Source organism: Canis aureus, chromosome 9 (assembly GCF_053574225.1).
Source record: "Canis aureus isolate CA01 chromosome 9, VMU_Caureus_v.1.0, whole genome shotgun sequence".
Classification (NCBI taxonomy): Eukaryota; Metazoa; Chordata; class Mammalia; order Carnivora; family Canidae; genus Canis; species Canis aureus.
In genome coordinates, this window is record NC_135619.1 from 19,167,465 (window position 1) to 19,194,669 (window position 27,205).

At 33.4% G+C, this 27,205-nt stretch overlaps 1 protein-coding gene across 3 annotated transcripts in view; it reads left to right on the forward strand.

The window, feature by feature from the left end:
* Window positions 1-27,205, forward strand: part of MIPOL1 (mirror-image polydactyly 1) — a 325,308-nt gene that overhangs the window by 140,571 nt on the left and 157,532 nt on the right. The window contains exon 12 of one of the 3 annotated variants that reach the window (XM_077909072.1): window positions 4,456-5,085. The exons of 1 other annotated variant lie outside the window; for it this stretch is intronic. In XM_077909072.1, the coding sequence (XP_077765198.1) occupies window positions 4,456-4,812 (357 nt within the window). In that variant the 3' untranslated portion in view covers window positions 4,813-5,085. Of the gene's footprint in view, window positions 1-4,455; window positions 5,086-15,931; window positions 16,040-27,205 lie in introns of those variants that run through there. One more of the 3 variants, XM_077909070.1, reaches the window with a different exon arrangement.

Below are 27,205 nucleotides of genomic sequence, written 5' to 3' on the forward strand. Positions count from 1 at the left end.
CCAGGATCATGCCTGAGCCAAAGGCAGATGTTCAACTGCTGAGCCACCCAGGCGTCCCTCCTAATTTATTATCACTAATATTGTGGCACACCCTGGAAGAAAATTTCACTGCCAGGGAAGTGTTTAGGAATTTGGAGACATAATTTCATTTTCTGTTCTAGAAATTTAAGTTTACAAATATTAGAAAAGATATATTGGAAGTTATAGGAAATTGGAAAGGAAAAATTTTTCATTGGGGTTAAGTCAGTTTCAAATAAATGAAACTTATCATTCAGCTTCTGTATTAGAGCTGCTTTTCTCTCAGTAGGAAACAAAAGATTGCTTTTTTTGTCTTGAAAAACCATAGAAGCTTCTTGCTGGGACAAAATATTACTAATCTTGCCATGTGTCAAAAAACAATTATATAATTGGAAAAAATATCTGAACAACAGGCTGCACAGGAATTCAGAGAGTGAACTCAGTGGTTCCCCTGGCATTATGCCTACAGTCACTCTTCCTGACTCAGTAAGGTAAAGCTCAAGCAGAGTAGTGGTCTTGCTGCATTAAAGAAGAAACTTAGGTCTATGTATTTGAGGGATGCTTGGGTGGCTCTACCTATGTCTCTACCTCTCTCTTTGTGTCTCTCACAAGTAAATAAAATATTTTTTTAAAAAGTCTAGGTATTTGAAGCACCTGAAATTTGCAGATGATTTTTTTAAAGACATTATTTATTTATTCATGAGACACACACACAGAGGCAGAGACACAGGTAGAGGGAGAAGCAGGCTCCATTCAGGGAGCCTGACATGGGACTTGATCCCGAGACTCCAGGATTAGGCCCTGGGCTGAAGACGGCACTAAACTGCTGGGCCACCTGGGCTGCCCTGCAGATGATTTAAATGAGAGGTAACTGCGTATGTTAGGTGTCTTACCATGGACCATCCACAATGTCTAGCATATAACTAAAAATACTAGAGGCAGATAAATGTGAGCCATAACCCAGAGAAGATGTAGTCAACAGAAGCAAATCTTGAGATAATTCAATCTGTTGGAAATTGCAAAGTACTTTAAAATATCCATTTTATATTTCTTCAAAGACTGAAAGGAAAGATGATCCTAATGAGTGAACTGGTGGGAAATATCATCAAGGAAACAAACTCTAGAAAGAACCTAATTGTAAAAATTGCAACATCTGAAGTGAAAAATTTGGTGGACAAATATAGTGGTTTAGACTGTACAATAAAAGGTTAGTGAACTTGAAGACCAATTAATAGAAATTACCCAACCTGAAGTAAAGAGGAAAAAATTAAAAAAAAATAAATAACACAACCTTAATGATCTGTGAAACAATATCAAGCAGTCAAACAGAAGTGCAATTGGAGTACTTAAAGAAGAGAGAAAAGTGAGGCGGAATAAATATTTGAAAAAAATTTCTGAAGGCTTTAAAAATTTGGTAAAAACGAGCTTATAGGAGCACCAGGGTGGTGCAGTTGGTTCAGTGTGCAACTCTTGGTTTCAGCTCGGGTCGTGGTTTCATGGTAGTTAGATCAAGCTCTGGGTCAAGTTCTGCACTTAGCACAGAGTCTGCTTAAGGTTCTGTCTCCCTCACCCTCTCCCCTCCCACTTATGTGCTTGTGCACATGGGCACTCCCTCTCTCCCTCCCCCCTCCTTAAAATAAATTAATTTAAAAACAAAAAAGCTAATAGATCAAGAAGTTCAGTGTACACCAGGAAGAATAAATACAAAGAAGATTCCACCCAAGTTCATTAGAATCAAATTAATGAAAAACAATATAATGAGAAAAATCTTGAAAGCACCTAAAAGGATGGGAACTGATACATATTTGGTACATTTCTGTGAATGATGACTGACTTCCTATCAGAAATAATGAATGTGAGGAGACAATAGCCAAAAACTTTAAAGGAATGTAATGAAAAAAAAATACTGTCAACCCGGAAATATATATATATGTATATATAAAGAAAACACATATGTTTTTATATATATATATTTTATATATATATAAAATATTCTTTTTTAAAAAGATTTTATTTATTTGTGAAAGACACAGAGAGAGAGAGAGAGAGGAGGCAGTGGGAGAAGCAGGCTCCATGCAGGGAGCCTGATGTGGGACTCCATCCCTGGACCCCAGGGTCACAGCCTGGGCTGAAGGCGGCTCTAAACCGCTGAGCCACCTGGGCCGCCCTGAAAATATTCTTCAAAAATTCAAATGTAGTAAAACTATTTCACAGATAAGTGAAAGATGAAACAGTTGAACTCTAGTAGATGTGTACTACATAAATACACTACTAAAGTGAGTTTTTCCAATTCAGTGGAAATGACATCCAATAGAAAATTTAACTACAGAAATGAATGAAGAGGCTCAAAAGTGGGAAATAGAAAAGCTATCTTTTTTTATCTTCTCTTATTTATATAACAGTTTGCTTAAAATTTAATAGCTATGACAAGAAAGGGCAAAACGAATGGAATTTCACTGTTGGTTAGTTCTTACATTTTAAATGAAGTGGTAAAACATTAACTCTAAGGAAACTTTTACAAACTGAGGATATATGATTTATTAATTCCTGGACCAACCACAAGAAGATATAAAATGTCATCTGGAAAAGCAATATAAGGATTGAAATGAAATACTAAAGTATATTTGATTAACCCAAAGAAAGTAGGAAAGGAAGAACAACAGAATCTAAACAACACATAATTTTGTAAACCTAAATCCAACCATATAAACAATTGTAAGAAAATAAACTAAGTACTCCAATTAAAAATAGATATTGTGACACATTAAAGGCAACAAATGGTCAGGACCCAATTTTATACAGTTTGTAAGTAATATATTTGAAACAGATACAGGTAAATGGAAGTAAAGGGATGCAAAGAAATACAAACTAGAACATGAGAAAGGTGCTGTGCCTGTATTAGTATCAGATGAAGTAGGCTTAAAATCATAGTATCACCAGAGATAGAGGGACATTTCATTTGGAAAACAACAAACCTAAATATTTATGTACATAATAGCAACTTCAAAATACAGGAAGCAAAAACTAACAACTAAAAGAAGAACTATACCATTTGGCAATCACAGTTGGAAATACCACTACTGTTATAATAGGTCTAGACAAAATCATTAATATTGTGGAAGGCTTAACTTTTTATTCACTTTGATCTGCCTAAAATATAAAACAATCAATAAATGTAGGGGTGCCTGGATGGCTCAGTCAATTAACTGTTCCACTCTTGATTTCAGCTCACTTCATGATCTCAGGGTTGTGAGACTGAGCTCTAAGCAAGGCGCCCTAGAAAGTCTCCTTGAGATTCTCTCCAACTCCCTCTGCACTTTCTTCTGCTCACTATCTCTCAAATGAATGAATAAATCTTAAAGAAATAAAAATAAAACCTGCAGAATATACATTCTCAAATTCTTAAGGAAAAGTAAAAACTATATGCTGCACTGGACCTTGAACTATTTCGTGATAAATTTGCAAAGATTAAAATCATAAAGAGTGTATTTCCTATTCACGAGGGAATGAAATAAATTAAAAATAAGATCTAGAATATCTTAAGTATTTGGAAATGAAATAGTGCCCTTTTAATTAGTCCAAGTAGAGAAAAGGAAATTAGAAAAATACTACAAATTTAAAATTATGAGATAATATGTATCAATATTTGTGAGATACAGCTAAAGCAGTCTTCCAGAGATGTTTATATCATTTTAGATGTTTACATTAGGAAGAAGAAACATCCATAATCAATTAATTAAATTTCCATCTTAAGGATGAAAAGATGAGCAAACTAAAAAAATAGAACAATAAAATATAAAGTGCAGAGATAAATATAAAAGAAAGACAATAGAGAAAAGTAAGTCAAAGGTGAGTTTTTTATGAAGGTAGTCAAATGTATGAGCCCTGGTAAAACTGAACAAGGAAATAAGTCAGAGAAAGACAAATACCATGTGACTTCGCTCATATGTGGAATCTCAGAAACAAAACAAATGAGCATAGGGAAAAGGAGAGGAGGTAAACCGAGAAACAGACTCTTAATGATAGAGAACAAACAGGAGAAGAGGTTGTGGGGGTGTTAAATAGGTGATGGGGATAAAGGAGTGCACTTGTGATGATTACCAAGTGTTGTAATCATTAAGTATTAAATCACCAAATTTTGCAGCTGAAGCTAATATTGCCCTGTATGTTAACTAACTGGAACTTTTATAAAAACTTTTAGAAAACTGAACAAGAAAACCCATATTAGTAATATCAAGAATGAATGAAAGAGTACAAATTCCACATTTATTAAAAGATAACAGTAGTATGAATAATTTCATGCAAATGCATTTGATGACTTAGATGAAATGGACAAATTTGCTAATTAACACAACTTAGACCAAAATTATTTATTCAGTATTTCTATTCTTGTATAAGTTTTGAAAAGTTTTTTCAAGATCTGTCCATTTCATCTAGGTTATAAGACTTTTAAATCAACAACCCAGCCTTTTTCCAGGCTGCCGGGAAGATGCCAGACATTCAGACCGGCGTGCCTACCAAAAGCAGCCAACCATCTTTCAAAATAAGAGGGTCCTGCTTGGAGAAACTGGCAAGGAGAAGCTCCCGCGGTACTACAAAAACATCAGCCTGGGCTTCAAGACGCCCAAGAAGGCCATTGAGGGCACCTATATTGACAAAAAATGCCCCTTTACTGGCAATGTCTCCATCCGAGGCCGGATTTTGGTCTGCTGTGGTGACCAAAATGAAGATGCAGAGGACTATTGTCATCCGCGGAGACTATCTCCACTACATCCGAAAGTACAACCGCTTTGAGAAACGCCACAAGAACACGTAGGTGCACTTGTCTCCTTGCTTCAGGGATGTCCAGATCGGGACATTGTCACAGTAGGTGAGTGACGGCCCTTGAGCAAGACTGTGCGTTTCAACGTGCTCAAAGTGGCGAAAGCTGCTGGCACAAAGCAGTTCCAGAAGTTCTGAGACAAGACTTCTGTCTACACCCCTGAAGAAAGTAAAACTATTTTCCCAGTCAAAAAAAAAAAAAAAAAATCAACAACCCAGTTTTAAAAATCTAATGTAAATACAAATGATGTATAGTACTCAATATAGTTTTGTGAAATCAGAATTTAGAGCATTCATACTACCTGATTTCAAGACCTAAAAACTACAATAATCAAAACTGAGTCTTGTGCATATACAAATCAATGGGACAGTGTAGAGAGCCCAGAAATAGACCTACTCATATATAATCACAGGTGAGGTTTTTTTGCATTTTAATGGCTTTATTGAGATTCACATGCCATTCACACATTTACTATACAGTTCAGTACTTTTTATTGTTTTGTAGAGTTGTGCATTCCCACAATTTTAGAATATTTTAATTGCAAAAGAAACCCTGTACCCATTAGTAGTCACTCCTATTCATTCCCCCAGAAATACTCCTCCCCCAGGCCTGTGCAACTAGTAATCTGCCATCTGTCCCAATAGATAGCATGCCTATTCTGGACATTTTATATAATGGCATCGTAGAAGTGGTTTTTGTGAGTAGCTTCTTTCACTTTAAATTTATTTAAAGTTCATCTATGTGGTAACATGTATTAGTACTTTTATTGCCAAATTGATACTTTTGCCAAATAATAATTATATGGATATGCCACATTTTGTTTTATTCATTGGTCAGTTGATAGACATTTGAGTTGTTTCTACTTTGTGGTTATTGTAATGATACCATGAACATCCATTTACAAGTTTTTGTGTGGATATATATTTACTTTTCTTTTGGGCATATACGTGGCAGTGGAATTTTTGGATCATGTGGTAATTCTTATGTGTGACATTTTTAGTTTTTTTTTAAAGATTTTACTTATTTGTTCATGAGAGACGCAGACACAGGCAGAGACACAGGTAGAGGGAGAAGCAGACTCCCTGCTGGAAGCCCGATTCCAGACTCAGACCTGGGGCCCAGGATCATGCCCTGAGTGGAAGGTAGATGGTCAACCACCGAAGCCACCCAAGGCATCCCCTCTTATGTGTGACATTTTGATGAGCTACCATTTTGTCTTTTGTTCTGGCTTATTTCACTTAATGTAATGTCAGTGTTGTAGGATGAGTCAGCATTTCCTTCCGTTTTAAAGCTGAACAATATTTCATTGATAATATATACCACATTGTGTTTATCCATCAGTGGACACTTCAGTTATCTCTGCCTATGGTTATTGTGGAAATGCTGGTAGGAACAAGTGTGTACAAATATATCTTGAGATATTTTTCTTTTGAGCGTATACCCAAAAGTGGAATTGCTGCGTCATATGATAATTATGTTTTCACTTTTTTGAGGAACTACAGGACTGTTATCCACAATGGCTGCACCACTTTATATTCTTATGAACAGTATACAAGGCTTCCTGTTTCTCCACATGCTCAGCAAAACTTGTTATTTTCTGTTTGTTTTATAATAGCCAATCTAATGAGTGTGAGATAGTATCTTATTGTGGTTTTGGTCGGAATTTCTGTAATGATTACTGAAGGCAAATATTTTTACATATATATATATTACTATATATGTATATTGACCATTTGTATGATCTTCTGTGGAGAAATGTCTGTTCATAATATTTGCACATTTATTAATCAAGTATATTTTTTATTTTTGAGTTATAGGAGTCCTTGATATATTCTACATGTTAACCTCTTATTAAATAGATGATTTACTGATATTTTCATTTGGTCTAGTCTGTTGTTTGTGTTGTTTGATACACAATATTTTTAATTTTTATATAGTCCAATTTATCTATTTTGTCTTTTGTTGCCTGTGTTTTTGATATCATATCCAGGAATTACTGACAAACTTAATGTCATGAAGCCTTTCCCTCATATTTTTGTTTAAGAATTGTGTAATTTTAGCTCTTAGTTTTATTTAGGTATTTGCTCCATTTTGAGTTAAATTTTGTATATAGTGTAAGTGTTGAACCTCATTGTTTTCCATGAGATGACCCAGTCTTCCCAGTATCATTTCTTGAAAAAAAATAACTGTCCTTTCCTTCAGGGAATGGTCTTTACCCTCTTATGATAAATTATTTGACCATATATACAGTGTTTTATTCCTGGACTTTCTATTCTGTTCTATGGTCCACATGTCTGTCTTTATGCCAGTACCACATTCTTTTGATTGTTGTTGCTTTGTGTGAGTTTTGAAATCAGCAGATGTAAAAACTTTGTTATATCTTATTAGTGAATTGACCCTTTTATCAGTATAAAGTGTCCTTTTTTGTAACAATTTTTGACTTAAATCTTTGCCTAATGTTATTATAGCCCTCCTGCTCTTTTTTGGCTCTTATTTGCATTAATATCTTTTTTCTGTCTGTTCACTTTAAACCTTTGTATGTCCTTAGATGGAAAGTGAGTCTCTTGCAGACCACACATAGTTGGATCTGTTTTGTTTTGTTATTTTAATTCATTCTGCCCATGTATGTCTTTTGATTCAGGAATTTAGTTCAGTTACCTTTAAAGTAATTACTGATAGATAGGGACATACTGTTGCTATTTTGTTCCTTGTTCTCTATAGGACTTACAATGTCTTCAATCTCTGTTTCCTCCCTTACCAACCTGCCTTTGTTTTCAGTTGATATTTCTATAGTGATTTGCTTTCATTTGCTTTTCATTCTTTTTGTGTATAATTTTATAGATACTTTCTTTGTAGTTTGCCAGGGGATTATATAAACTATCCTAAAAGTTATAGCAGTTTATTTTAAATTGACACCTTCAATCACATAGAAAGTATACTCTTTTACAGCTCTGCCTCCCCACTTTATGTTGTTACAAATTACATTTTTATATATCATGTACTAATTAACATAGTTATAATTATTTTTAAGCTTTTGTCTTTAAATTCTATAGAAGAATAAAAAGTAGGTTTGTCAACCAAACTTAAAATAATACCAATTTTTGTTCTTGTCCATATATTTACCTTTACTGAAGAACTTTAAAATTTCACGTGGCTTTTTGTTTACTGTCTGGTGTCCTTTCATTTCGTCCTGAAGGACTCCTTTTAGCATTTCTTGTTAGGGCAGGTTTAATGTTAATAAAATCCCTTGGGTTTGTTTATCTGAGAATGTCTTAATATTGTCCTCATCTTTGACAGACATTTTTGCCAGTATGGAATTCTTATTTAAGGGGGTATTGAGGGTTTTTTGTTTAGTTTAGTTTAGTTTTTTTCCCCATTCAGCAATTCAAATACATCATCCCATTGCTTTCTGGCCTGCAAGGTTTCTCCTGACTAATCTGCTGGAAATCTTAGTAAGGATCCCTTGTACCTGAAGAGTTGTTTTTCTCTTGATGCTTCCACGATTCAATTTGTTTTTCACTTTCAATGACTTGATTATAATGTATCTTAGTATGGGCCTTGCTAGACTTGTCCTACTTGGAGTTTGTTAAATTTCTTATATTTTTATATCCTATATTTTCTCAAATTTGGGAAGTTTTCAGCCATTATTTTTTCAAATGAACTCTCTGCTCCTTTCTGTCTTCACTTTCTTTGAATCCATAATGTGTATATTAGTCCACTTGATGGCAACATAAATCCCTTAGGTCACTTTTCTTTATTATTTTTTCTTTTTGCTGCTCAGACAGTAATTTCAAGTTAACTTTGTTTAGGTTCACTGATTTCTTAATTCTGTCTGAGTCTGATGTTGAACCCTTCTAATGAATTTTTCAATTCAGATACTGTGTTTTTCAGCTCCAGAATGTCTCATTTTTTTAGATAATTGTGTTAATTTCTTTATATCCTCATTTTGATCATAAATTGCTGTCCTCATCTTGTTTAATTTTTGTTTATTTTCACCTCTATCTCATTGAGCACACTTCAAAGTCTTTTTCCAGTAAGTTTAAGGCCTGTGTTTCTTTAGGATTGGTTTCTGAGGATTTATTTTGTTCCTTCAAATAGGCCATGATTTTCTTTCTCTGTATGCCTCTGATTTTTTGTTGTGGAAAATTGGGCATCAGAATAAATATCCACATCTCCCAGTCTTTGTGGACTGGCTCTATACAGAGGACTTTGACTAATCAGAGTGGTGTGATGGCTCAAGTTTTTCTTGGTACTTTTTTTGGAGCTGTATCTTCCCTGAGCCTATGTATGCTTTTTTACCAACTCTTCTCCATACTTGTTTGCTTTAAATGTCTTTAATTTCCCTTAGAGTCTCACACTTACTTCTTTGCAGGACCTTGGATATCTGCTGCAGTCTTTTACTAATAGTTTCTTGACTCTAGACATCAGAGGCTCTGTAGTTCTCCTATAGCTTTCATTAGCCATGGTACCCACTACTGCTTTCAGCAACTTCCAACCCAATATCCAAACTGTGCCTTTGTCCCCATTAGCGGTCCACATCAGACAAGGCACAAACATATCCTTTGGGCAGCCTATAGATAGAACAGAATGTTTGAAAAAAGTCCCCCTTTTTGCTTCATCCAAGGAAGGAGCTAGGAATTGGATAGCCTCCACCCAACTGAAATCACTGTGATGTGCCAGGGAGACAGTTCCAGGAAGGGCAAGTAAAAATGCCACAAAACCCTCTACCGGTATGAGCATTGTCTTTTTCTCGGTTGGAGGTTCATTTGGTTACTGCTAATCCTTAACTCATTTCTAGAATTCCCACAAAGGTTTGATTCATATGTTGGTTACTTTTTATTTCCATTGGGGAACTTGGGCCTGGAGCTTCTTAGTCCAGCCTCTTGCAGAAATCACAATCATTGTGGTTTTGATTTGCATTTTCCCGATGGTTAATGAGGTCTTATCTTTTCTTGTGTTTGTTAGTCATTTGTATGTGTTCTTTAGAGAAATATTTGTATTCTGATCCTTTGCCCATTGTTTAGTTATATGTTTATTCTTTGTATTATTGAGTTGTAACAGTTCTTTATATATTTTACATACAGGCTTTTTATCACATATCATTTGTAAAATTTTTCACTTTCTCAATGATGTCATATGGCACCCAGAAGTTTTTTATTGTGATGAAGCCCATTTTATATTTTTTATTTAATGTCACTTGAATCCTTAGAAGGTTATGCTTAACCCACCATCACTAAGATTTACTCCTAAGCTTTCTTTCCTAAGATAAATTTTTACTCCTAAGATGTTTTCCCCTATGATTTTCATATTTTTGGCTTTTATACTTAGTTCAGTGATCAAGTTTAAGTTAGTTTTTCTGTATGTGTAAAGAAGGTTGTCTAACTTCATTTTTTTGTTTGTTGCAAAATCAGTCAAGTATACACTCGGAATCTCTGCATTTCACTCTATATAAACTTCACCTAAAATAAGACCTGTGCAATGGTTTGGCTTATGAGGTATGGTAAAAATCTTCTCATTTGCCTTGATATGGTTTTTTTCTACTTCTATGTCTTCTCTGGCTTTGGAACCCTATTTTTCCTATCTAAAATCTTGCTGTCTTAATACTCTTCTTTCCTTATTATGGCCCCACTAATATTACTGTATTGCTACTGTATACCAAGCTTTTTAAAGATGTAGAGTTTGTACTTCTTAATTGGGAGTTAATTGAAAGGTATATCATTAAATAGGCATTGTTTACATTTACAGTTTCTCATCCTGGGAAACATAAATAGTACTATTTTGCAAATCTATTTTGGAAATTAGTTATTTTTCATATACTTTTTTCAGATTTTTCAAATATTTTTATGCTCTATGCTTGTAGGTATATGAATACCTAAATATTGTTTGGTCATATGCCTTTAATTTTTAAAGGAAATTAATATGAAAAAAATAACATTTCTTTAAATGAAATTCATGATACTTATTTAATAAACCTGTATTAGATAGCTTCAGTGAACCAGGTGCTGGGTTTGCCTCAAGATCATAAGTGGATGTGAGGGACAGTGCCAAGCAGATGGATAATTTAGCATGTCCAAATCAGAGCAAAGTATGCAATTGGGGAGGAATGAAAAATATGAAATGGGTCTGGATCATGAAATGCTGCTGTTATTTTCAAAACTTAGTTTTAATTCTGGAGGCAATGAGAGAGCCAATAAATGATACCAAGATAGGGTAGGTAGGACTTAGTGTGATCAGAGATGTGGTCTGGAAATAGCTCTCTGAAATATTTATGAGCTCTGAGATGCAACCTGCAAACAATGCACTCATTGGGTATGAATGAACTGAGTTAAAAGATGATAATTCTATATACTAGCTAATCCATATTCCATTCTGATCTATGTATTTTCTTATTTCAGATCTATGTACTACTTTAAAAATTATCCCTTCTAATGGAACCCTTAGAATGAATGGAACCTCTATCTCTAATTGCTCAAAGTTCAGATTTTAAAATGTCATCATTTTTTTAAAGATTTTATATATTTATTCATGAGAGACACAGAGAGAGAAGCAGAGACATAGGCAGAGGGAGAAGCAGGCTCCCTGCAGGGAGTCTGATGCTGGACTCCATCCCAGGGTCATGACCTGAGCTGAAAGCAGACGCTCAACCACTGACCCACCCAGGTGCCTCAGAATATCATCATCATTAACTTTTTCTGTAGTCCTGTTTCCATTCCTTTTGCTAATGTACATGTGTGTGTAACAGTATACATTTTTGTGATAAATTGAATTACACTGCATAAAATTGAATCCTTCTTATTAGTTGCATGACTTTAAAGAAGTTATTACTTTCTGCTTCTACCTCTATTTTATTATTAATAATATCTAACTCATAGGGTCCACATGATGATTTACTGTATAACACATGTAAAGTACTTCAAACAGGACCTGACATATACTATTTTCACTAAGAGTTGATTGATTATCATTAATAGTCTGTGTATTAACCTTTATTCTGAAATAGAGATACAAACCATGATTTTTCAAATGCACAGCTCTTTATGAAAACAACTCCTATAATAAACAGTATTACAAAAATGGTATTTTAATAACTGCATACTAAATAAATATCTGTATGTGTGTTGATACCTTTAAAAATAATTGTCATGTTTACTAATCCTTTTACTTTGTGATTTAAAATGTTTCTTTAATCTGCTTTTGAATAATTCAGTAGTTTAAAATGAGTATGGGGGCACCTGGGTGTTTCAGTGGATTAAGTGTCCGATTCTTGATTTCAGCTCAGGTCTTGATCTCAGGGTAGTGAGTTCAAGCCCTGTGTTGGGCTCCCTACTGGGTGTGGAACTTACTTTAAAAAAAAAGATATAAATTATTATATTGATTATTAAATCCCTGGTTATTTACTTTTTTATGGTATTTCTGAAATGTATATATGTAATTGAGATAAATATATATATAAATCTGTAGAAACATATCATTGCCTGGCATGTTGCTGGTATATTGTCTAGTGGATGATCAATGAATATTTGCTGAATAACTATGTTTTCTATGTGTTTATGTGTGTGTGTATATACACACATATCAGCTACAGTGTATGTAGTTTTAGACACTTGTTCACATAATTATTGTTTTTCTTTTTTAATCATTGGTATTTTTAAACCTCTAAGTATTGTTTTACTATTCAGTTAAACCAAGTTATTGATATTTTTCCAGGGCTTTGAAGAAACAAGTTACTCTTTGAATTTGAAAACTCTTTATTCCATGTTATTGCAGTGTGAGAAAAGCATTCTAGTTGTTGTTTTTAAATCTAAAATAAAGTGATTTTTAAAGATTCTTCTAAATAAAGAAGAATAAAAACTTATTTATATAATCCTAAGTGCTTCCAAACATCTGCAGTTCAAAGTACATAATTCACATTGACACCAAAGTGTAGTTTCTGTTTTGACTGGAAGAGTCTGGTATTATTTTTTGTCTGCAAAGGAAAGAATTGTATCGTATCCAAGGGGGAAGACATTTGATTGTATGTGATCACAATGATCTGTGACTGAAAACAGATTGCACAGAGGGAGAAATGGCAGCTGTTAAAAACTTACACAATATTAGAGAACTTTTTTGTTAAAAACTTAGGGCATGTTAATCTTTCAGAAAGTTCACATATAATGTAAAACAACCATAACAATGTATTGTCTGCTTGATATAATTCTTCAGAATTTACAATAATAACAGGTGAGAGGAAATTACTGCTGAAAATAGACCTTGTATTAAATATAGGCCAAATTAAGTCTTTAAAAATTTACCATCAGTTTTTATGTTTTATATGTTTAGTTCACTCACATTGTAGAAATTGTTCTGTTTATACAGAAAAATTTAATCATCTTCTTCTTATCAGTGAACTTAGAAACCCATAGAATCTCTGAGCCCCTAAGATACTTGTACCCTGCTACAACTGTCCAGCATTTTTATCTATTTCCCCCATTCATTTATTCCTTCTCCTGTTATTGTGAAGGAAATTTACCAGACATAATAATCCTTTTCATCTTTAAATTTTATTGCCTTTCTATCTAAAAGATACCAACTTTTACTTAAACATAACAAAAGTATCATCACAACAAAAATATTATCAATTAAAGAATATTGTGAAACATCTGATTAGTTTTCAAATTCCAGTGATCTCATAAATATCATAACTTTCCTCTTTGTTTTGAATTTGTATTTACTAACAATTTCACACTGCAAATGATTGAATTGACTTTAAACACTATTTTTAATTTATAAAGAAGAGAAGTCAAGTCCCTGGGCCTTTTGTACTTCATGGCCATGAAAACTGAGCCTAAGGATGCAGTGTGGATAAATGCCCACAGGTTCAAAAATAGCTTTATTGTTCTTAAGGCACACTTCTCTTTTGGCTATACTATTTCACATTTTTTGGATCATATAGATAAGAAAGAAGTCTCTATCCTTGGGTTATTTCTAGTTTACTTAGGAACACAAAAAATAGGGGGTCAGACAACTTGTGACCATGATTTCTCACTTTCTCTAGATAGCCCTTAATGTTTCTACGTTTTCTCCTGTATTCTTCCTCCTTCTACTCTTTCAGCTTATAAAATCATATTCTCCAAATAAGCCCAACTCAGATATCATCTGCTCCATGAAACATTCTTTATCCCATAGCCAAAATTATCTACGCCCCCCCTTTGTAACCTCATAGGTCATGTTCAGTCATTCCATTTAAGTACTTAATATGTAATAATCCTGTATTAAAATTACTTGAAAATGTAGAGGATAATTCTAATAAAGAACATTTCTGCTAGATTGTGATGCTCACCACTATGTCTTACTCATTTTTATGACTTGTGTCTTCATAAAACACATCTGTATTTTGGTTGCATTTGTGACCAAATACTTGAATTGTTATAGGCTAAAAGGGATAGCTATAGAGTATAATTCATAAGTCACATGTCCCTTCCAGATAAAGGCCAAATGATGTCATGTCACAAAAGTTTTGCTCAAATAATTTTTTACAATGAGATAGGTGTATTAAGTTGTCACAACACACGTTAGAATAGACATGGCAACCTGAAATGCTCTGCCACTGTATCAGTCAGTTGTATTTACAGAACTTAATTTCAACAAAACTTTATCTGCTAAATTAAATTAATATTTTAAAGTCTTGACTTTGTGATTATTATTTAACTTAATTTATGAATGTATTTTGATTTTATAATTGTATATGCATGAGGAATGTATACTCAATGTTTTATTTGTAAAACGTCATTATCTAAGTTTATTAGGCTTTTTCATTTAAATGGGTTTGTATATAATTCAAGCAAGAGAAGTACTGTTATGGAGTCAAGAATATTATACAGGTCATAGGTAAAAGAAATCAATGTCAGATGCCCATTTGATTTATGACTGTATGTGGGTTATATTGTAATAATCACTTTTAACACATTAGGAATACTAGCCAATTGTCAAATAATCTAGAATTAATTTTTTTCTAGGTCTTGAATCAGTATGTGTATTTCCTTATTGGTTGTTACTTATATATGCTAATGTTTTTAGTTTTTGGGTTTTGGGTTTCTTTTTTTAACATAATCTCTGTATCCAACATGGGACTCAAATTCATGACCCCAAGATCAGAAGTTGCATGCTCTATCCAACTGAGCCAGCCAGGCAATCCTTAAATATTCTAATTTAAAAATAGGTGAATTAGGAAAAAAAAAAAAAAAAGTTAATTTTTAACTTTTTCCTGAGATGGGTTTAGTGCTATATTCCTTTAGCTAACCCCCTATATAGCTTCATATTGTTCTGATTTACAGCACATCACTTTATATCCTATACAATTATTGTGTAAAATGTTTGCTATATTTATGTGAAGATCTTATATTCAAATGGCATGGCACTTCAATTATTTTTCAACATAGATGCCCACTTAAGCTTTTATTTATAATTTTTAAAATATATTTTCATGTATTCCCAGTAGGTCAGAATGTCATTTCAATATGTTATCACTTGTTTTACTTAAAAATAAGGTTTAGTCAAAATAGAAATTAAAAACACTTGTTTCCAAACCTTGTAGCACTCTATAGTTATTCTTTTTTCCTTACAGAATTGTTTCTTTAGATGTTTCTAATATCCGTAAAACCTCTTACTGTATATTTATGATAATTGTTATTTTTAAAAACTTAATAAAAATGCATCACAGAATATCGTATTGTGGTTTACTTAGAACCCCATTTGATTTTTAGAAGCATGCTTTTTATTCAGCCAAAAGATATATAATAAAAACTGTTCGATCAGTGAAGAAAACATTTTTCAATGTAGTTTGATCTTAACTTTGTGAAAAAACAAGTATTTTTCTAATTTTATGATAATATTTAGATTAATAAAAGACAAAATTGCCATTGAATTGCCAGGCCACTATAAACAATATTATTTTGTTCATATTCATCATTACTTTTTAACTTACTATTCTTGTTGCAAAAGATACCTTGTCTCTTAGAGAATGCACTGGTATTATTTACATTAATTCATGTGGCTTGTTTGAAAAAAAATGCTATAACTCCTTTACTTAATGGGATTCTTCCCCTGTGGCAGTGCAAACGGCTAGAGCAGGAGCTTCATCATCTGAAAGAGCAGAACCAGACTTCAGCAAACAACATGAGACATCTGACTGCTGAAAACAATCAAGAACGTGCTCTGAAGGTAAATCTCTGTTCCTTCTTACAGGCAAATTAAGGTTGTAAGCCCTTGGTGCCAGCTTTCTGTGCTGCATATATCAGTTGTGTACATTTCAGCAGAAGTGAGCTGTGGTGTTTGCCAACAACCCCTTCTTTAAACACAGATACAGCACCCTTCTGTTATGGTATTATTTTATTTCGTGTATGTGTACATGAAAACAACGTATTTTCTGAATTTTGAGTGGTGGTACATTAATACTTTGGGTAGGTGTTCATTCTGTTTCTGATTTTATGATATATCGTTACCTTTTGTAGTTAGTAAAAAGTGGCCACACTGAAAGAAAAAAAAGAAAAACGTGAGCTTTTTCTTCACATCAATATTTATTACACTAATCTTGGATATTATTAACCCACAGAACTGACACTCCCTAAAGGGTATGTGAATATGTTTGGGAATTGAAATAGTATTTAAAATGTTACTTATTACAAAAAAAAAGAAAATATAGTCTACTAGAACTTGAAACAAGTGAAGTGCATGTTTCATGACAAGAGGTTCTGTTTCATTGTAATATAGGTCCAATAGTCAAGAAAGACATCAATTCTACTAATCATATATTTTTTCTTATGGTATTTAATGGTTTTTCATCCTCCTTTGTCTTTGTCTCAATTCCTAGCATAGCACCTGTGACATAGTAGTGGTTCCTGCCCTCAAGGTGCTTACATTCTCATTAGCTGGTTAAAAACAAAAACAAAACCATATCCACAGGAAACAGAAAAGATTCATCATTGTTGTGATGGTACAGTAAGAAAAAATGTGCCATCAAGAAAATTGTGTTATAGTTTGTCATCTTAAATTCATTTTTGCTGCAAATTACAGGAGAATATTATGGCATTAGCAGTGTAACTCACTAAGCCAGAATAATCTACCAAAATTGAGAAAAATGGTGACATTTTGAAGTGAAAAAGGTTTTTCATCTATCCAAAAAGCGTGAAGTCTGGTTGAAGTCAGATTTTTCTACAAATGTGTTTAGCTTCATTTTAAATTCTCAGTGAGTAGTTAAGAGCTTATAGCTTTGTTGTTATTGTTTAATGTATTTTCTCTTCTGATTTTCTCTCAAATTTATAGATAGACTAGAACAATAAATTAGAAATGTAAATTCTTGATTACTTTTTAATTACCCCAAGGAATTTGACATGATATGATTTAAATTTAGTATAATAATTTTTTCAAGTGTATACTTGCAAATCGAGAGTAACTTTGTTTTAAAGGCAGCCTCCATTGTATGTGCCAATTTATTATTAACATCAGGGAACAGATTTCATGTGCCATATATGTTATGGCTATTTCCAATAAAACAGACCTAGAATTAAAATTCTAGTTTAAGTACGTAATAATACCACAGTCTTATTTTGGCTCTTTTTGTTGTGTATTTGTGTTAAATTGAATTAAATGGTACCTGCTATTTATGGAGAGAAAGAAATGCACATTTCTAACAGGTTATTAAAATTAGAAGGTTAGATTAGACCAAAAAAATTGTGAAGTTCAAAACCAAACCAAACAAAATCACTATAAAGTAGAAATCTCTATAGACTATATAAAATAATATATAAACAAAGCTACATTTTTACTCCTGACAAATACACTATGTTAAAATCTTTTCTAGTTTCTCACCTTTTTCTGCAAAAGTGTCAAATTTTCTGTTGTCTTTTAATCTTTCATAACTTCAACCATTCACTAACCAACTTAAGCTTTTTGTAGAGTAGGGATGGGAGGAAGAATTTTTTTAAACTTACCAATTTAATCTTTTTAAAGCTCTAGTATTCATTTTAGCTCTTGTAAAAATGTCTGTCTTGTATAACATTGGCTTTGAATAATTTTTTAGTTATTTTATGCTCTATTTCCTCATGAGAAAACCTTAAATTCATTATATACTTATCTGCTTTATTCTGGAGCATTTTTTAAAAATTAATCTTACCTTCCAGGGATGATGTTCTTTATTTGGAGCTTTGGTTACTGCACTCTGTATCTTCAAGGTGCCATTTAAGTTATGAATAAGTTTATTACCAAGCTATTTGACAAATCAACTTTTGGTCTTACCAGTATGCCTGTCTTTTATCATCTACTTACAAGTATCATTTTTTTGTTAACTCATTCAGTATTTAGTTAGTATCTAAATAAGCTTTAGGAAGAAATTTAAAAAAGAATCACTGTCTCTAGGAGCTTTTGGTCAGTCAATAATATTTCTAGTATTTTATTATATATAGTACTATTGATATCAGTAAAAGGTAAACTAGACTAGAATAAGAGCTGGAAAATATATGCTTTATTTACTTGTGTAGTGGTGAAATTCATAAAGGAAATAGTAGTAGAGATATGTTTGGGAAAAATCCAAGTTAATGGTCATACATTATATAGAAATTTCCAATTGATTATGGCAAATATATAATTAGCATACAAGGAAATACTTTTTTAATATTACAGTGCTGTTCAAATAATAAATCATTGTTTATTCTAATAACCTGGAAATTCTTTCTAAATGATTCTTTATGGTAGAGCATAAAATTAGATTTTTGGTGATAATATAGGCATTATTTTTGAAGTAGCATGGAATTTATACTAGCTAAATTTGCTAGCATGGCATTTTTCCCCTACTTTTATAATGTTTGCAGTTTTTCCTGTTAGCAAGTAAAACACAATGGTACATATAGGATGAAGGGCTAAATTTATTTATTTATTTATTTATTTGAAGGGCTAAATTTAAACTGAAACTAATCTATACCTTGAGAGTTACTTAAAAAAAAAGCTTATTTTCTCATTTAAATAAAATAAATATTACCAATTTATGTTAAGAAATTGGTTCTTGAAGAACACAGTTTTGGACATTTAATGTTTTTAAATAAATTTACATTAGTCATAAATATGCAGACATCAGGCTTAATAAAAAATTTCACATATACTACTTCTTTTTCCTCTTTCATTTTATTTACTTATCTTCTTTATCATACATCCTCCTACAGTTGGATTTATCCACTGTAATTCCTTCCATTGAAAGCCTTTCTTTCTTAGATTATAAGTGACCTCTGATGATTCAACCTGTGAAACTTATTCTTTATCTTAGTATAACAGTCAATGTAACTAGAACACAATTCCATTTTGTTGGGCCCACCCTTTTGAAATACTTTCCTATAGTTCTCTATTGCTATATTGTTACCATTTTTTCTTTGATTACTATTTAGCTGGTGCCTCCTTTTCTTCCTATTTTCAAGTTATGTGATTAGTCCCTTATTCTTTAAAAACAAACAAACAACTTTCTTCTTTTAGGGCAGTTGTAATTTCACAGCAAAGTTGAGCAGAGAGTGCAGAATCCCCACGTACCTCCTGCCTTCACACATATACATACCCCCAGCATTCAACACCAGATTGCTGTATCTGTTACAATCCATAAATCTATGTCTGTATAACTCATAGTCCATAGTTTGCATTAAGGGTCACTCTTAGTGACTTAATTCTTAGTTCTGTACCTTCTTCCATGCATTCTAGCAAATGTACATGACATTTAGCTACCATTGTAGTATCATACAGAAGAGTTTCACTCTAAAAATCCTCTGTACTCTATTTATTTTTCTCTCCTCCTAATACTTGCCAGCCATTAATCTTTTTACTGTCTCCATAGTTTTATCTTTTCCAGAATATCATATAGTTGGAATCATGAAGTAGGTATTCATTTCAACTTTCACCAAACTTTTGATGGCTTCATAGATCATGTGTTTTAGTATTTCATATTGCATTTTCTGGGTATATACAGTTTATTTATCTGCTCACCTACTGGAGGATATCTTGGTTGATGCCAGATTTCAGCAGTTATGAATAAAGTTGCTATAAACATTCGTTTGCAGAATTTTTTGGACGCACATTTTTCAAGTCATTTGGATAAATACCAAGGATTGCAGCTGCTGGGTTATAAAGGAATATAGTTAGTTTTGTAAGAAACTGCCAAACTGTCTTCCAAAGTAGCTGTACCATTTTTCATTCCTTCCAGTAATGAATTTTTGTTGCTTCATTTTCTCATCAGCATTTGGAGTTTCTTTTATTGTAGCCTTGTTTGTTCTAATTTCATCCATTTCTACAATATCACCTATTATTTATGTCCTAATGACTACCCCTTCTGCCCTTCTACTTAGATATCTTAATGTTTCCTTAACCTCAACAAGTTTGAAAACAAATCCCTAATTTGACTCCCTAAGCCTTTTCTCCCTGGAAAGGAGTCAGGACCTGAGACTAACACTATTGACTGTATAACTTAACATTTATTCCCAATCATATTCTCCTTTGTTTGTCTTTACTATAGAAGCAGGAGAAGTTAAATACTTTCTCAGCCTTTCTTTTTGCCAATGCAACATAAGAGGAATTCAGCAGGAGTGAGATAAGTTGGAGTGTCTCAGGAAAAGTTATTGTTTTCCTCACATAGGACAGATATAACAGGCATCATTTCTTTTTTCTTATTACCTTTAAACACTTCCTTGCTGCCTGAAGTGCAGCAACCATTTTATAGCCATGAAGAAAACACTGAGAGAAGCTGGCCATTAACATCAATTGAGCCCCTTAGCCAGTGAGCTACTTTGAGAACATTAAGGCCTCATACCCTGATTTCTTTTTCTGGTGGTAGACATGCCCTGCATTTTAAATTACGCTGAATATTTTTGTCTTATTTTAAAAAATATTTATTTATTCATGCGGGACAGAGAGAGGGGGGAAGAGACATAGGCAGAGGGAGAAGCAGGTTCACCATGAGGAGCCCGATGCAGGACTTGATCCCAGGACCCTGGCATCATGACCTGAGCTGAAGGCAGATGCTCAACCAGCTGCCCCACCCAGCTGCCCCACCTTTCTATTGTTTACTTCCAAATTGGTCAAATAACATCTCTTAATCAGTGATACCACCATGTAGGCTAATATAGTTGATGTAATTTTCATAGTCTTTTTAAACCTGTCATCCACCACAAAGCAGTGAAACATCCAATACTATCAATTCTATAAAAATGATTTTTCTCCTATTTTCCCTCCTCTGTTTTTATTATCCTACCCTACTTCAGGTTCATGATCTAGATGATAATAGTACAGACATACCTCGTTTTATTGTGCTTCACTTTATTGTATTTTGCAGATAACACATTTTCTGCAAATTGAAGGTTTGTGGCAACCCTAAGCCAAGCACGTCTGCTGGAGCCATTTTTTCAACACCATTTGCTCACTTTGTGTCTCTTAGTCACATTTTGGTAACTCTTATAAAATATCTCGAGGTTTTTCATTAGTGTTGTATTTGTTATAGTGATCTGTGATCAGTGATTACAGCTCACTGAAAGCTCAGATGATGGTTAGCATTTTTTAACAAGAAGGTATTTTTTAATTAAGGTATGTACCTTGTGTCTTTTTAGACATAATGCTATTGCATACTTAACAGATTATAGTATAGCATAAACATAACTTTTATATGCACCAGGCAATACATTCATTTAACTACTCTATTGCAACATTCGCTTTATTGCGGAGATCTCTAACCAAACCCATAATACTTCTGAGGTATGCCTGTACCTTCCTAACTTTTCTGACTATAGTTTCTCACCTGTCTAACCAGTTGTCACTTTCATTAGCTATAATTCTAAAACACAAGTGACACTTTGCTATTCAAAAACATTCACTGTCTTGCATTTTCAACACTGCGAGAAAATAGAGATATCCTGGATGACTCTTCTGATAAAAACAGTGAAAACGGATGGCTAAAATTTTATAATTTAAATATATTTTACAGCAACATCATAGAGAAGACAGGAAGATAAAGAATTTACAAAAACTTAAAACGAAGTAGAAATGGGGGGTGGGAGATGGAGGTGGGAGGGGAACATGAGAAGTAAGTGATTGCCTAAGGTTGTCTTTCACCCTGAGAGCATTTGTCAAACCTTGGTGAATTTTCCATTTTAATGGTTTGAAGGGCAAGACAAACAAGAGATAGAGCCTGGAGCCTGTTTAAGCCAGAGAATGTAATGAGATATCCTCTCTTAAAGCTGGTATCATAATGGCCACACCATTAGTGTTTAGGTGAACAAGAGTCAAGTGCTTGCTACAAAATGAGGTAACAAAGGAATTTGACTTTCTTGACTGTGGAGGGGGTGAAATCTCTGAGAATTCATCTTCCTTGGCCAGCTTTCAGGCAGGTTTAGAACTACACAGGTTGCCTGAATTCTTGCTATTTGTGTAGTTCTAAAAGCTGAGGATTTAATTGAAGTAGTCCTACCCTGGAGGGGCCCATAGACAACAGACCAAAGCAAATTACCTTCCATGTAGCCTGTAAGATTTCTTACAAATAAAATTTCGAAGACCCAGAGCTATCAAAAAACACGTAAGAGAAAAAGGCACTTTTAATGAAAGTTAGTGAAAACACAAGGTGACAGAATCATATACTTGAACAACAAATAGTTCAGGTACTCTAATTACTAGTCACAGAATATAACATAAGTGTTTGAGTAATCTCTTTAAAAACAGATACTTGAAAATAAGAGTAAGGAAAAATGACCAAAAGTGATCAAGTGAATTTGGGAAAACTAATGAGATTGAATTTACAGAAATTAATAATTAAAATTAAATAGCAGATAGGTTTAACTGCAGACTATATACAATATAAGAAACTGCTAGTGAACTAGAAGATAGATCTAACCAAGTATGGAAATGGAATCTAGAGAGACAAAGAAATGAAAAATATACACTAAAAGACACAAAAGATTGAGTGAAAAGAGCTAAAATAAACATTTAGAATTCTAGAATAGATAATATAGGGAAAAAGGAAAAGGCAAGATACAAAGAAATCATGATTGAGTATCTTCCAGAATTGTTAAATGACAAAAGCCTTAGATCTAGGGATATCAAATGAATTCCAGGTATGACATATTAGGAGAAACTGCAGAACACTGAAGCTAATGCTCTTAAAAACAACCATTAGAAAAGACATATTTAACAAAGGAATGGCATTTGGCCTTCACTGATTTCTCAGTAGTAATAATGGAATAGTATCTTAAATACCCTGAGAGCAACAATGGGAATAATTCCTTAAATATACATAGAGAAAGTAACTATTGAGAGCAAGAGTGAAATAATGCTCAGATAAATAAAAGATTTAAGTTGCTTTATATTATATGTAGAGTATAATCCAAACCTCCTATTTTAATACTTAAGAATTTAAGACTCCACTTACAACTTTTGCCTGTTTTAATTTTCCTGCTTCTCTTTCATTCACTTTCTTTTTCACTTTTTTTTTTCTTACCATTTCTCTTTGTAGTCTTGATAAACCCTAACCATCCCCCACTACTTCCTAAATGTGTCATGTGTTTTTATTTCCTCTGGTCTTCTTCTGTTATGAGTTTTATTTAATTCTGTCTCTAGTATGTAGTTGATTGCTTACATGTTATCTCTAAATCAGAAATTTCTTGAGCATAAGGGATCATAGCCTTTCAGATTGCTGTTCGCTTGGAATTTAGCACATTTTTGAACCCATTACATAATCAGTAAGTTTTTTAAACCAGAAATCCGTTTTAATCTATCCTAGTTGAAGTCAATATATTAAGTATTTACTACGTTCAAGACATGGAAGATAAGGAATTATTCTGGAATAATGTCTTCATAGTCACTAACTGGGCCCACCTAAAACTCTCTAAAAAGATTTCCATCTTGTGCTTAAGTTTCTTCACACAAGAATTGAACAATGCAGTATCAGAAATTCTAGTTTTTTACTATTGACCTAAAAATATCAATAGAAGAGATTTTTGTTTATGCATTTTTTTCCTTTGCTATTTAGCATTCACTGAAGGATAAGCTCTTTTAAGAGACTGAGTAAATAGCAAGCACTATTCACTACATTTGATAGTAAATAATATTTCTTATGATGAAATCACATATTGAGATGAATTATTAGTTGCTTGCCTATATTGGCCATGTTAATGGACTGTCTTTGATATGCCCAGATGTTACCACCCTTCTATTGTCTGTGGGATATGGCTTTAGATTATTTTCTAGTGAATAACTATCAGTAGTAGATCTGGAATTTAAAATCCTGAATTTCCCCATTCACTAGCTACATAGCATTGGGAATGTCTGGATATTGCCTCCCACATTTATAAGATAATGAGAGCAAATATATTGTACAACTGAGAAAATATATAGATAATCTAAAAAGTTGGACAGATTATTCCATATGGTATGGTAGTAGAAAGAACATTTGTGTAGGTATCAGACACTTGTTTTCTTGTCTTTGCTGTACATGAACAAACTATATGATCTTGTCAAATTATTTTACATCTTTAAAATGAGGAGGTTGAATAACATTCAGTGTCATTTAAATTAGAAAATGTGATTTTATAAATTTTTAGTGTTATATCATAGATACATATTTATGAACTGATAAATTCAGGCCCATAGATTCTGCATTAAGGGAAGAACAGTCCATTTTAAGCTAGTATGGTCTTAGGTAGGATGACCATATAATTTATCTTTAAACTAAGACATTTTGAGCACCTGGCTGGCTCAGTGATTGACCATCTTCCTTTGGCTCAGGTCATGATCCTGGGGTCCTAGGATCAAGTCCTGCATCGGGCTCCCCGCAGGGAGCCTGTTTCTCCCTTTGCCTATGTCTCTGCTTCTCTTTTTGTGTCTCTCATGAACAAATAAATAATTTTTTTAAAAATAAAATAAGACATTTTTTAGAACAAAAGAAATATAGTTAAAAATTATACCAGGACAAAGGATTGTGGCTACAAAGGGATGGGACAATGGATCCTTTAGTAATGGAACAGTTCTGTGTCTTTGCTTGTGGTCTTGGTTACATCTACATGTGATAAAATTGCATAGAACTACATACACACACACACACACACACACACGCATGCATGTGAGGCTAGTGAAGTCTAAATAAGCTGTATGGGTTGTGCCACAGTGTCAGTTTCCTGATTTAGGTATTATACTGGGATTATGCAAGATAGTAACCACTAGAGGAGGTCAGATACAGGGTGCATGGGATCTATGCATCTGGGTTTTTTTTAACTTCCTATGAATTTATAATGATTTCAAAATAAGTCATTTTTTTTAAGTGAGTCATTAATGCAGCTCATGATCAAGGAGAGGAATTACATAAGAGCACGAATACCAGGAAGCAAGGATCCTTAGGGGCCAGGTTAAAGGCTGCCTAGCACACCTTGGATGTATAGAAGTACCCCAATTTAATACCCCAAGCTCATGAGTACCCTAAGCTCATGAACTTACCCTGAAAACCTGCTCATTCTTCAGGCTCTGTCTGAAAAGAGCATCTCTACCCTAGTGGTGACTTAGCCCCAAATCCCAGAGTTAACCTTGATTTCTCTTTCTCTCTCACACTCCACATTCCATCTGTAAAGAAGTTCTCTTGGCTCTACTTTTTCGGTGCATATCAAGAGTCAGTCACTTCTCATAACTTCCAGTGCTACTCTTATCTTTCAGGCCTCCATCATCTCCTTGCCTGGATTATTGCAAAGCCTATTAATGATTTTTTTATTTCCATCCTTACCTGCTTTATTCTCAACACAGTCTGCAGGACAATCCTATTAAAATATAAATTAGATTACATGACTCCTCTGCTAAGAACCTTTAAGTGGCCTGCCATTTCACTCAGAGGATAAACCTACAGGACTTATTTTTTTTAAGATTTTATGTATTTATTCATGAGAGACACAGGGAGAAGCAGAGACATAGCAGAGAGAGAAGTTTCCTCACAGGGAGCCTGATGTGGGACTCGGTACCCAAACTGGGATAATGCCCTGAGCCAAAGGCAGATGCTCAAGTGCTGAGCTGCTCAGGCATCCCCCTACAGGGCTTCTTGATCTGGCCCTCACTTGGCACCATCCTGAACTTTTAGTCACACTCCTCTCTCTTGCTGTTCCACAAACATACCAGGCACACTTGCACCTAAAGGTCTTTATACTTTCTGGTCCTATTCCGAAGCATCACTCACCCCCTCAAATATTCACATGGCTTATTTTCTTAACTCCTTCAGTTCCATTCAAATGCCCCGTTGCAGTGAGGTTTTCACAAGCATTTTCCCTATCCCCTTCCCTGCTTTTACTCTAGAGTACTTATGTTCTAAGAAAGTATACATTTTACTTATTTATTACATTTATTGTCTATTTTCTTGATAGAAATGACTGATCTATGATACCTAAGATTTTTGTTTACTTTGTGCACTTCTGTATCTATTGATGATGTTAAAAACACTTAACAGTAGGTCAGAAATTCTGACCAACTGTAACTGTTAACAATTTGTGTGGCTGTACTTATGCATAGCAGATAAAAAACAGCTCTGACTGGGTTTCCTACAAATACACATGGCAGCCACTGAATATCTCTCAAGTTAATTCCACACATGCAACTTAGTATCTAGCTTTCCCTACTTAACACTTCATAAGCATTTTCCAGTATACTTACTCTATAAATATCATCTTAATGTACTACATAATTTGCAGTGGGCGGATGCACCATAATTTTAACTCTTCCCTTAAGATTGAATATTTAAGTTGCTTGTAGTTTTGCATTCTTATTAACGCAGTGGTTCCTGCTCCACAGGAAAAAAAAAAATCACTTTCAACTCTTTTTCAGCCATTTAATTTTGTATCTGTACTATGTTTCTAAGTGGAAAGCTCATAGTTTTCTTTCACTTTTTGTTATTATTGATTGACTTCTTTCTATGAAGATGAAGATTTAGCTTTCTGTTACAGTAGTGCTTGGTATTTACATTTTTATAATGTTCTTAAGTGACCATATAGTATTCTTCAGACATATCGGCAAGAATTATGTTTTATGTCGTGACCCAAATATAGAAACATACACATATTAAACTAAAGCAAAATAAAATGCAGGGAAATAATACTCTATTGACATATATGTATTCAAACATTTTAAATTCTGTTTAATTTTTTTTTTTTTGAAACCTAATTTTGGTTGTGACCCTCTCTAAATTAACTGGGTGACAATTCTCTCGTGGTTTTTTTTTTTGTTTTTTTTTTTTTTTTTTTTTGTATTTCTGCCTGTTTTGTGAGCAGAGATACAGTTGACCTTTGTTCTAAAATATGTTCTGGAGGATATTTGCTTAGAGAACATCTTGAAAGATAGAGATAG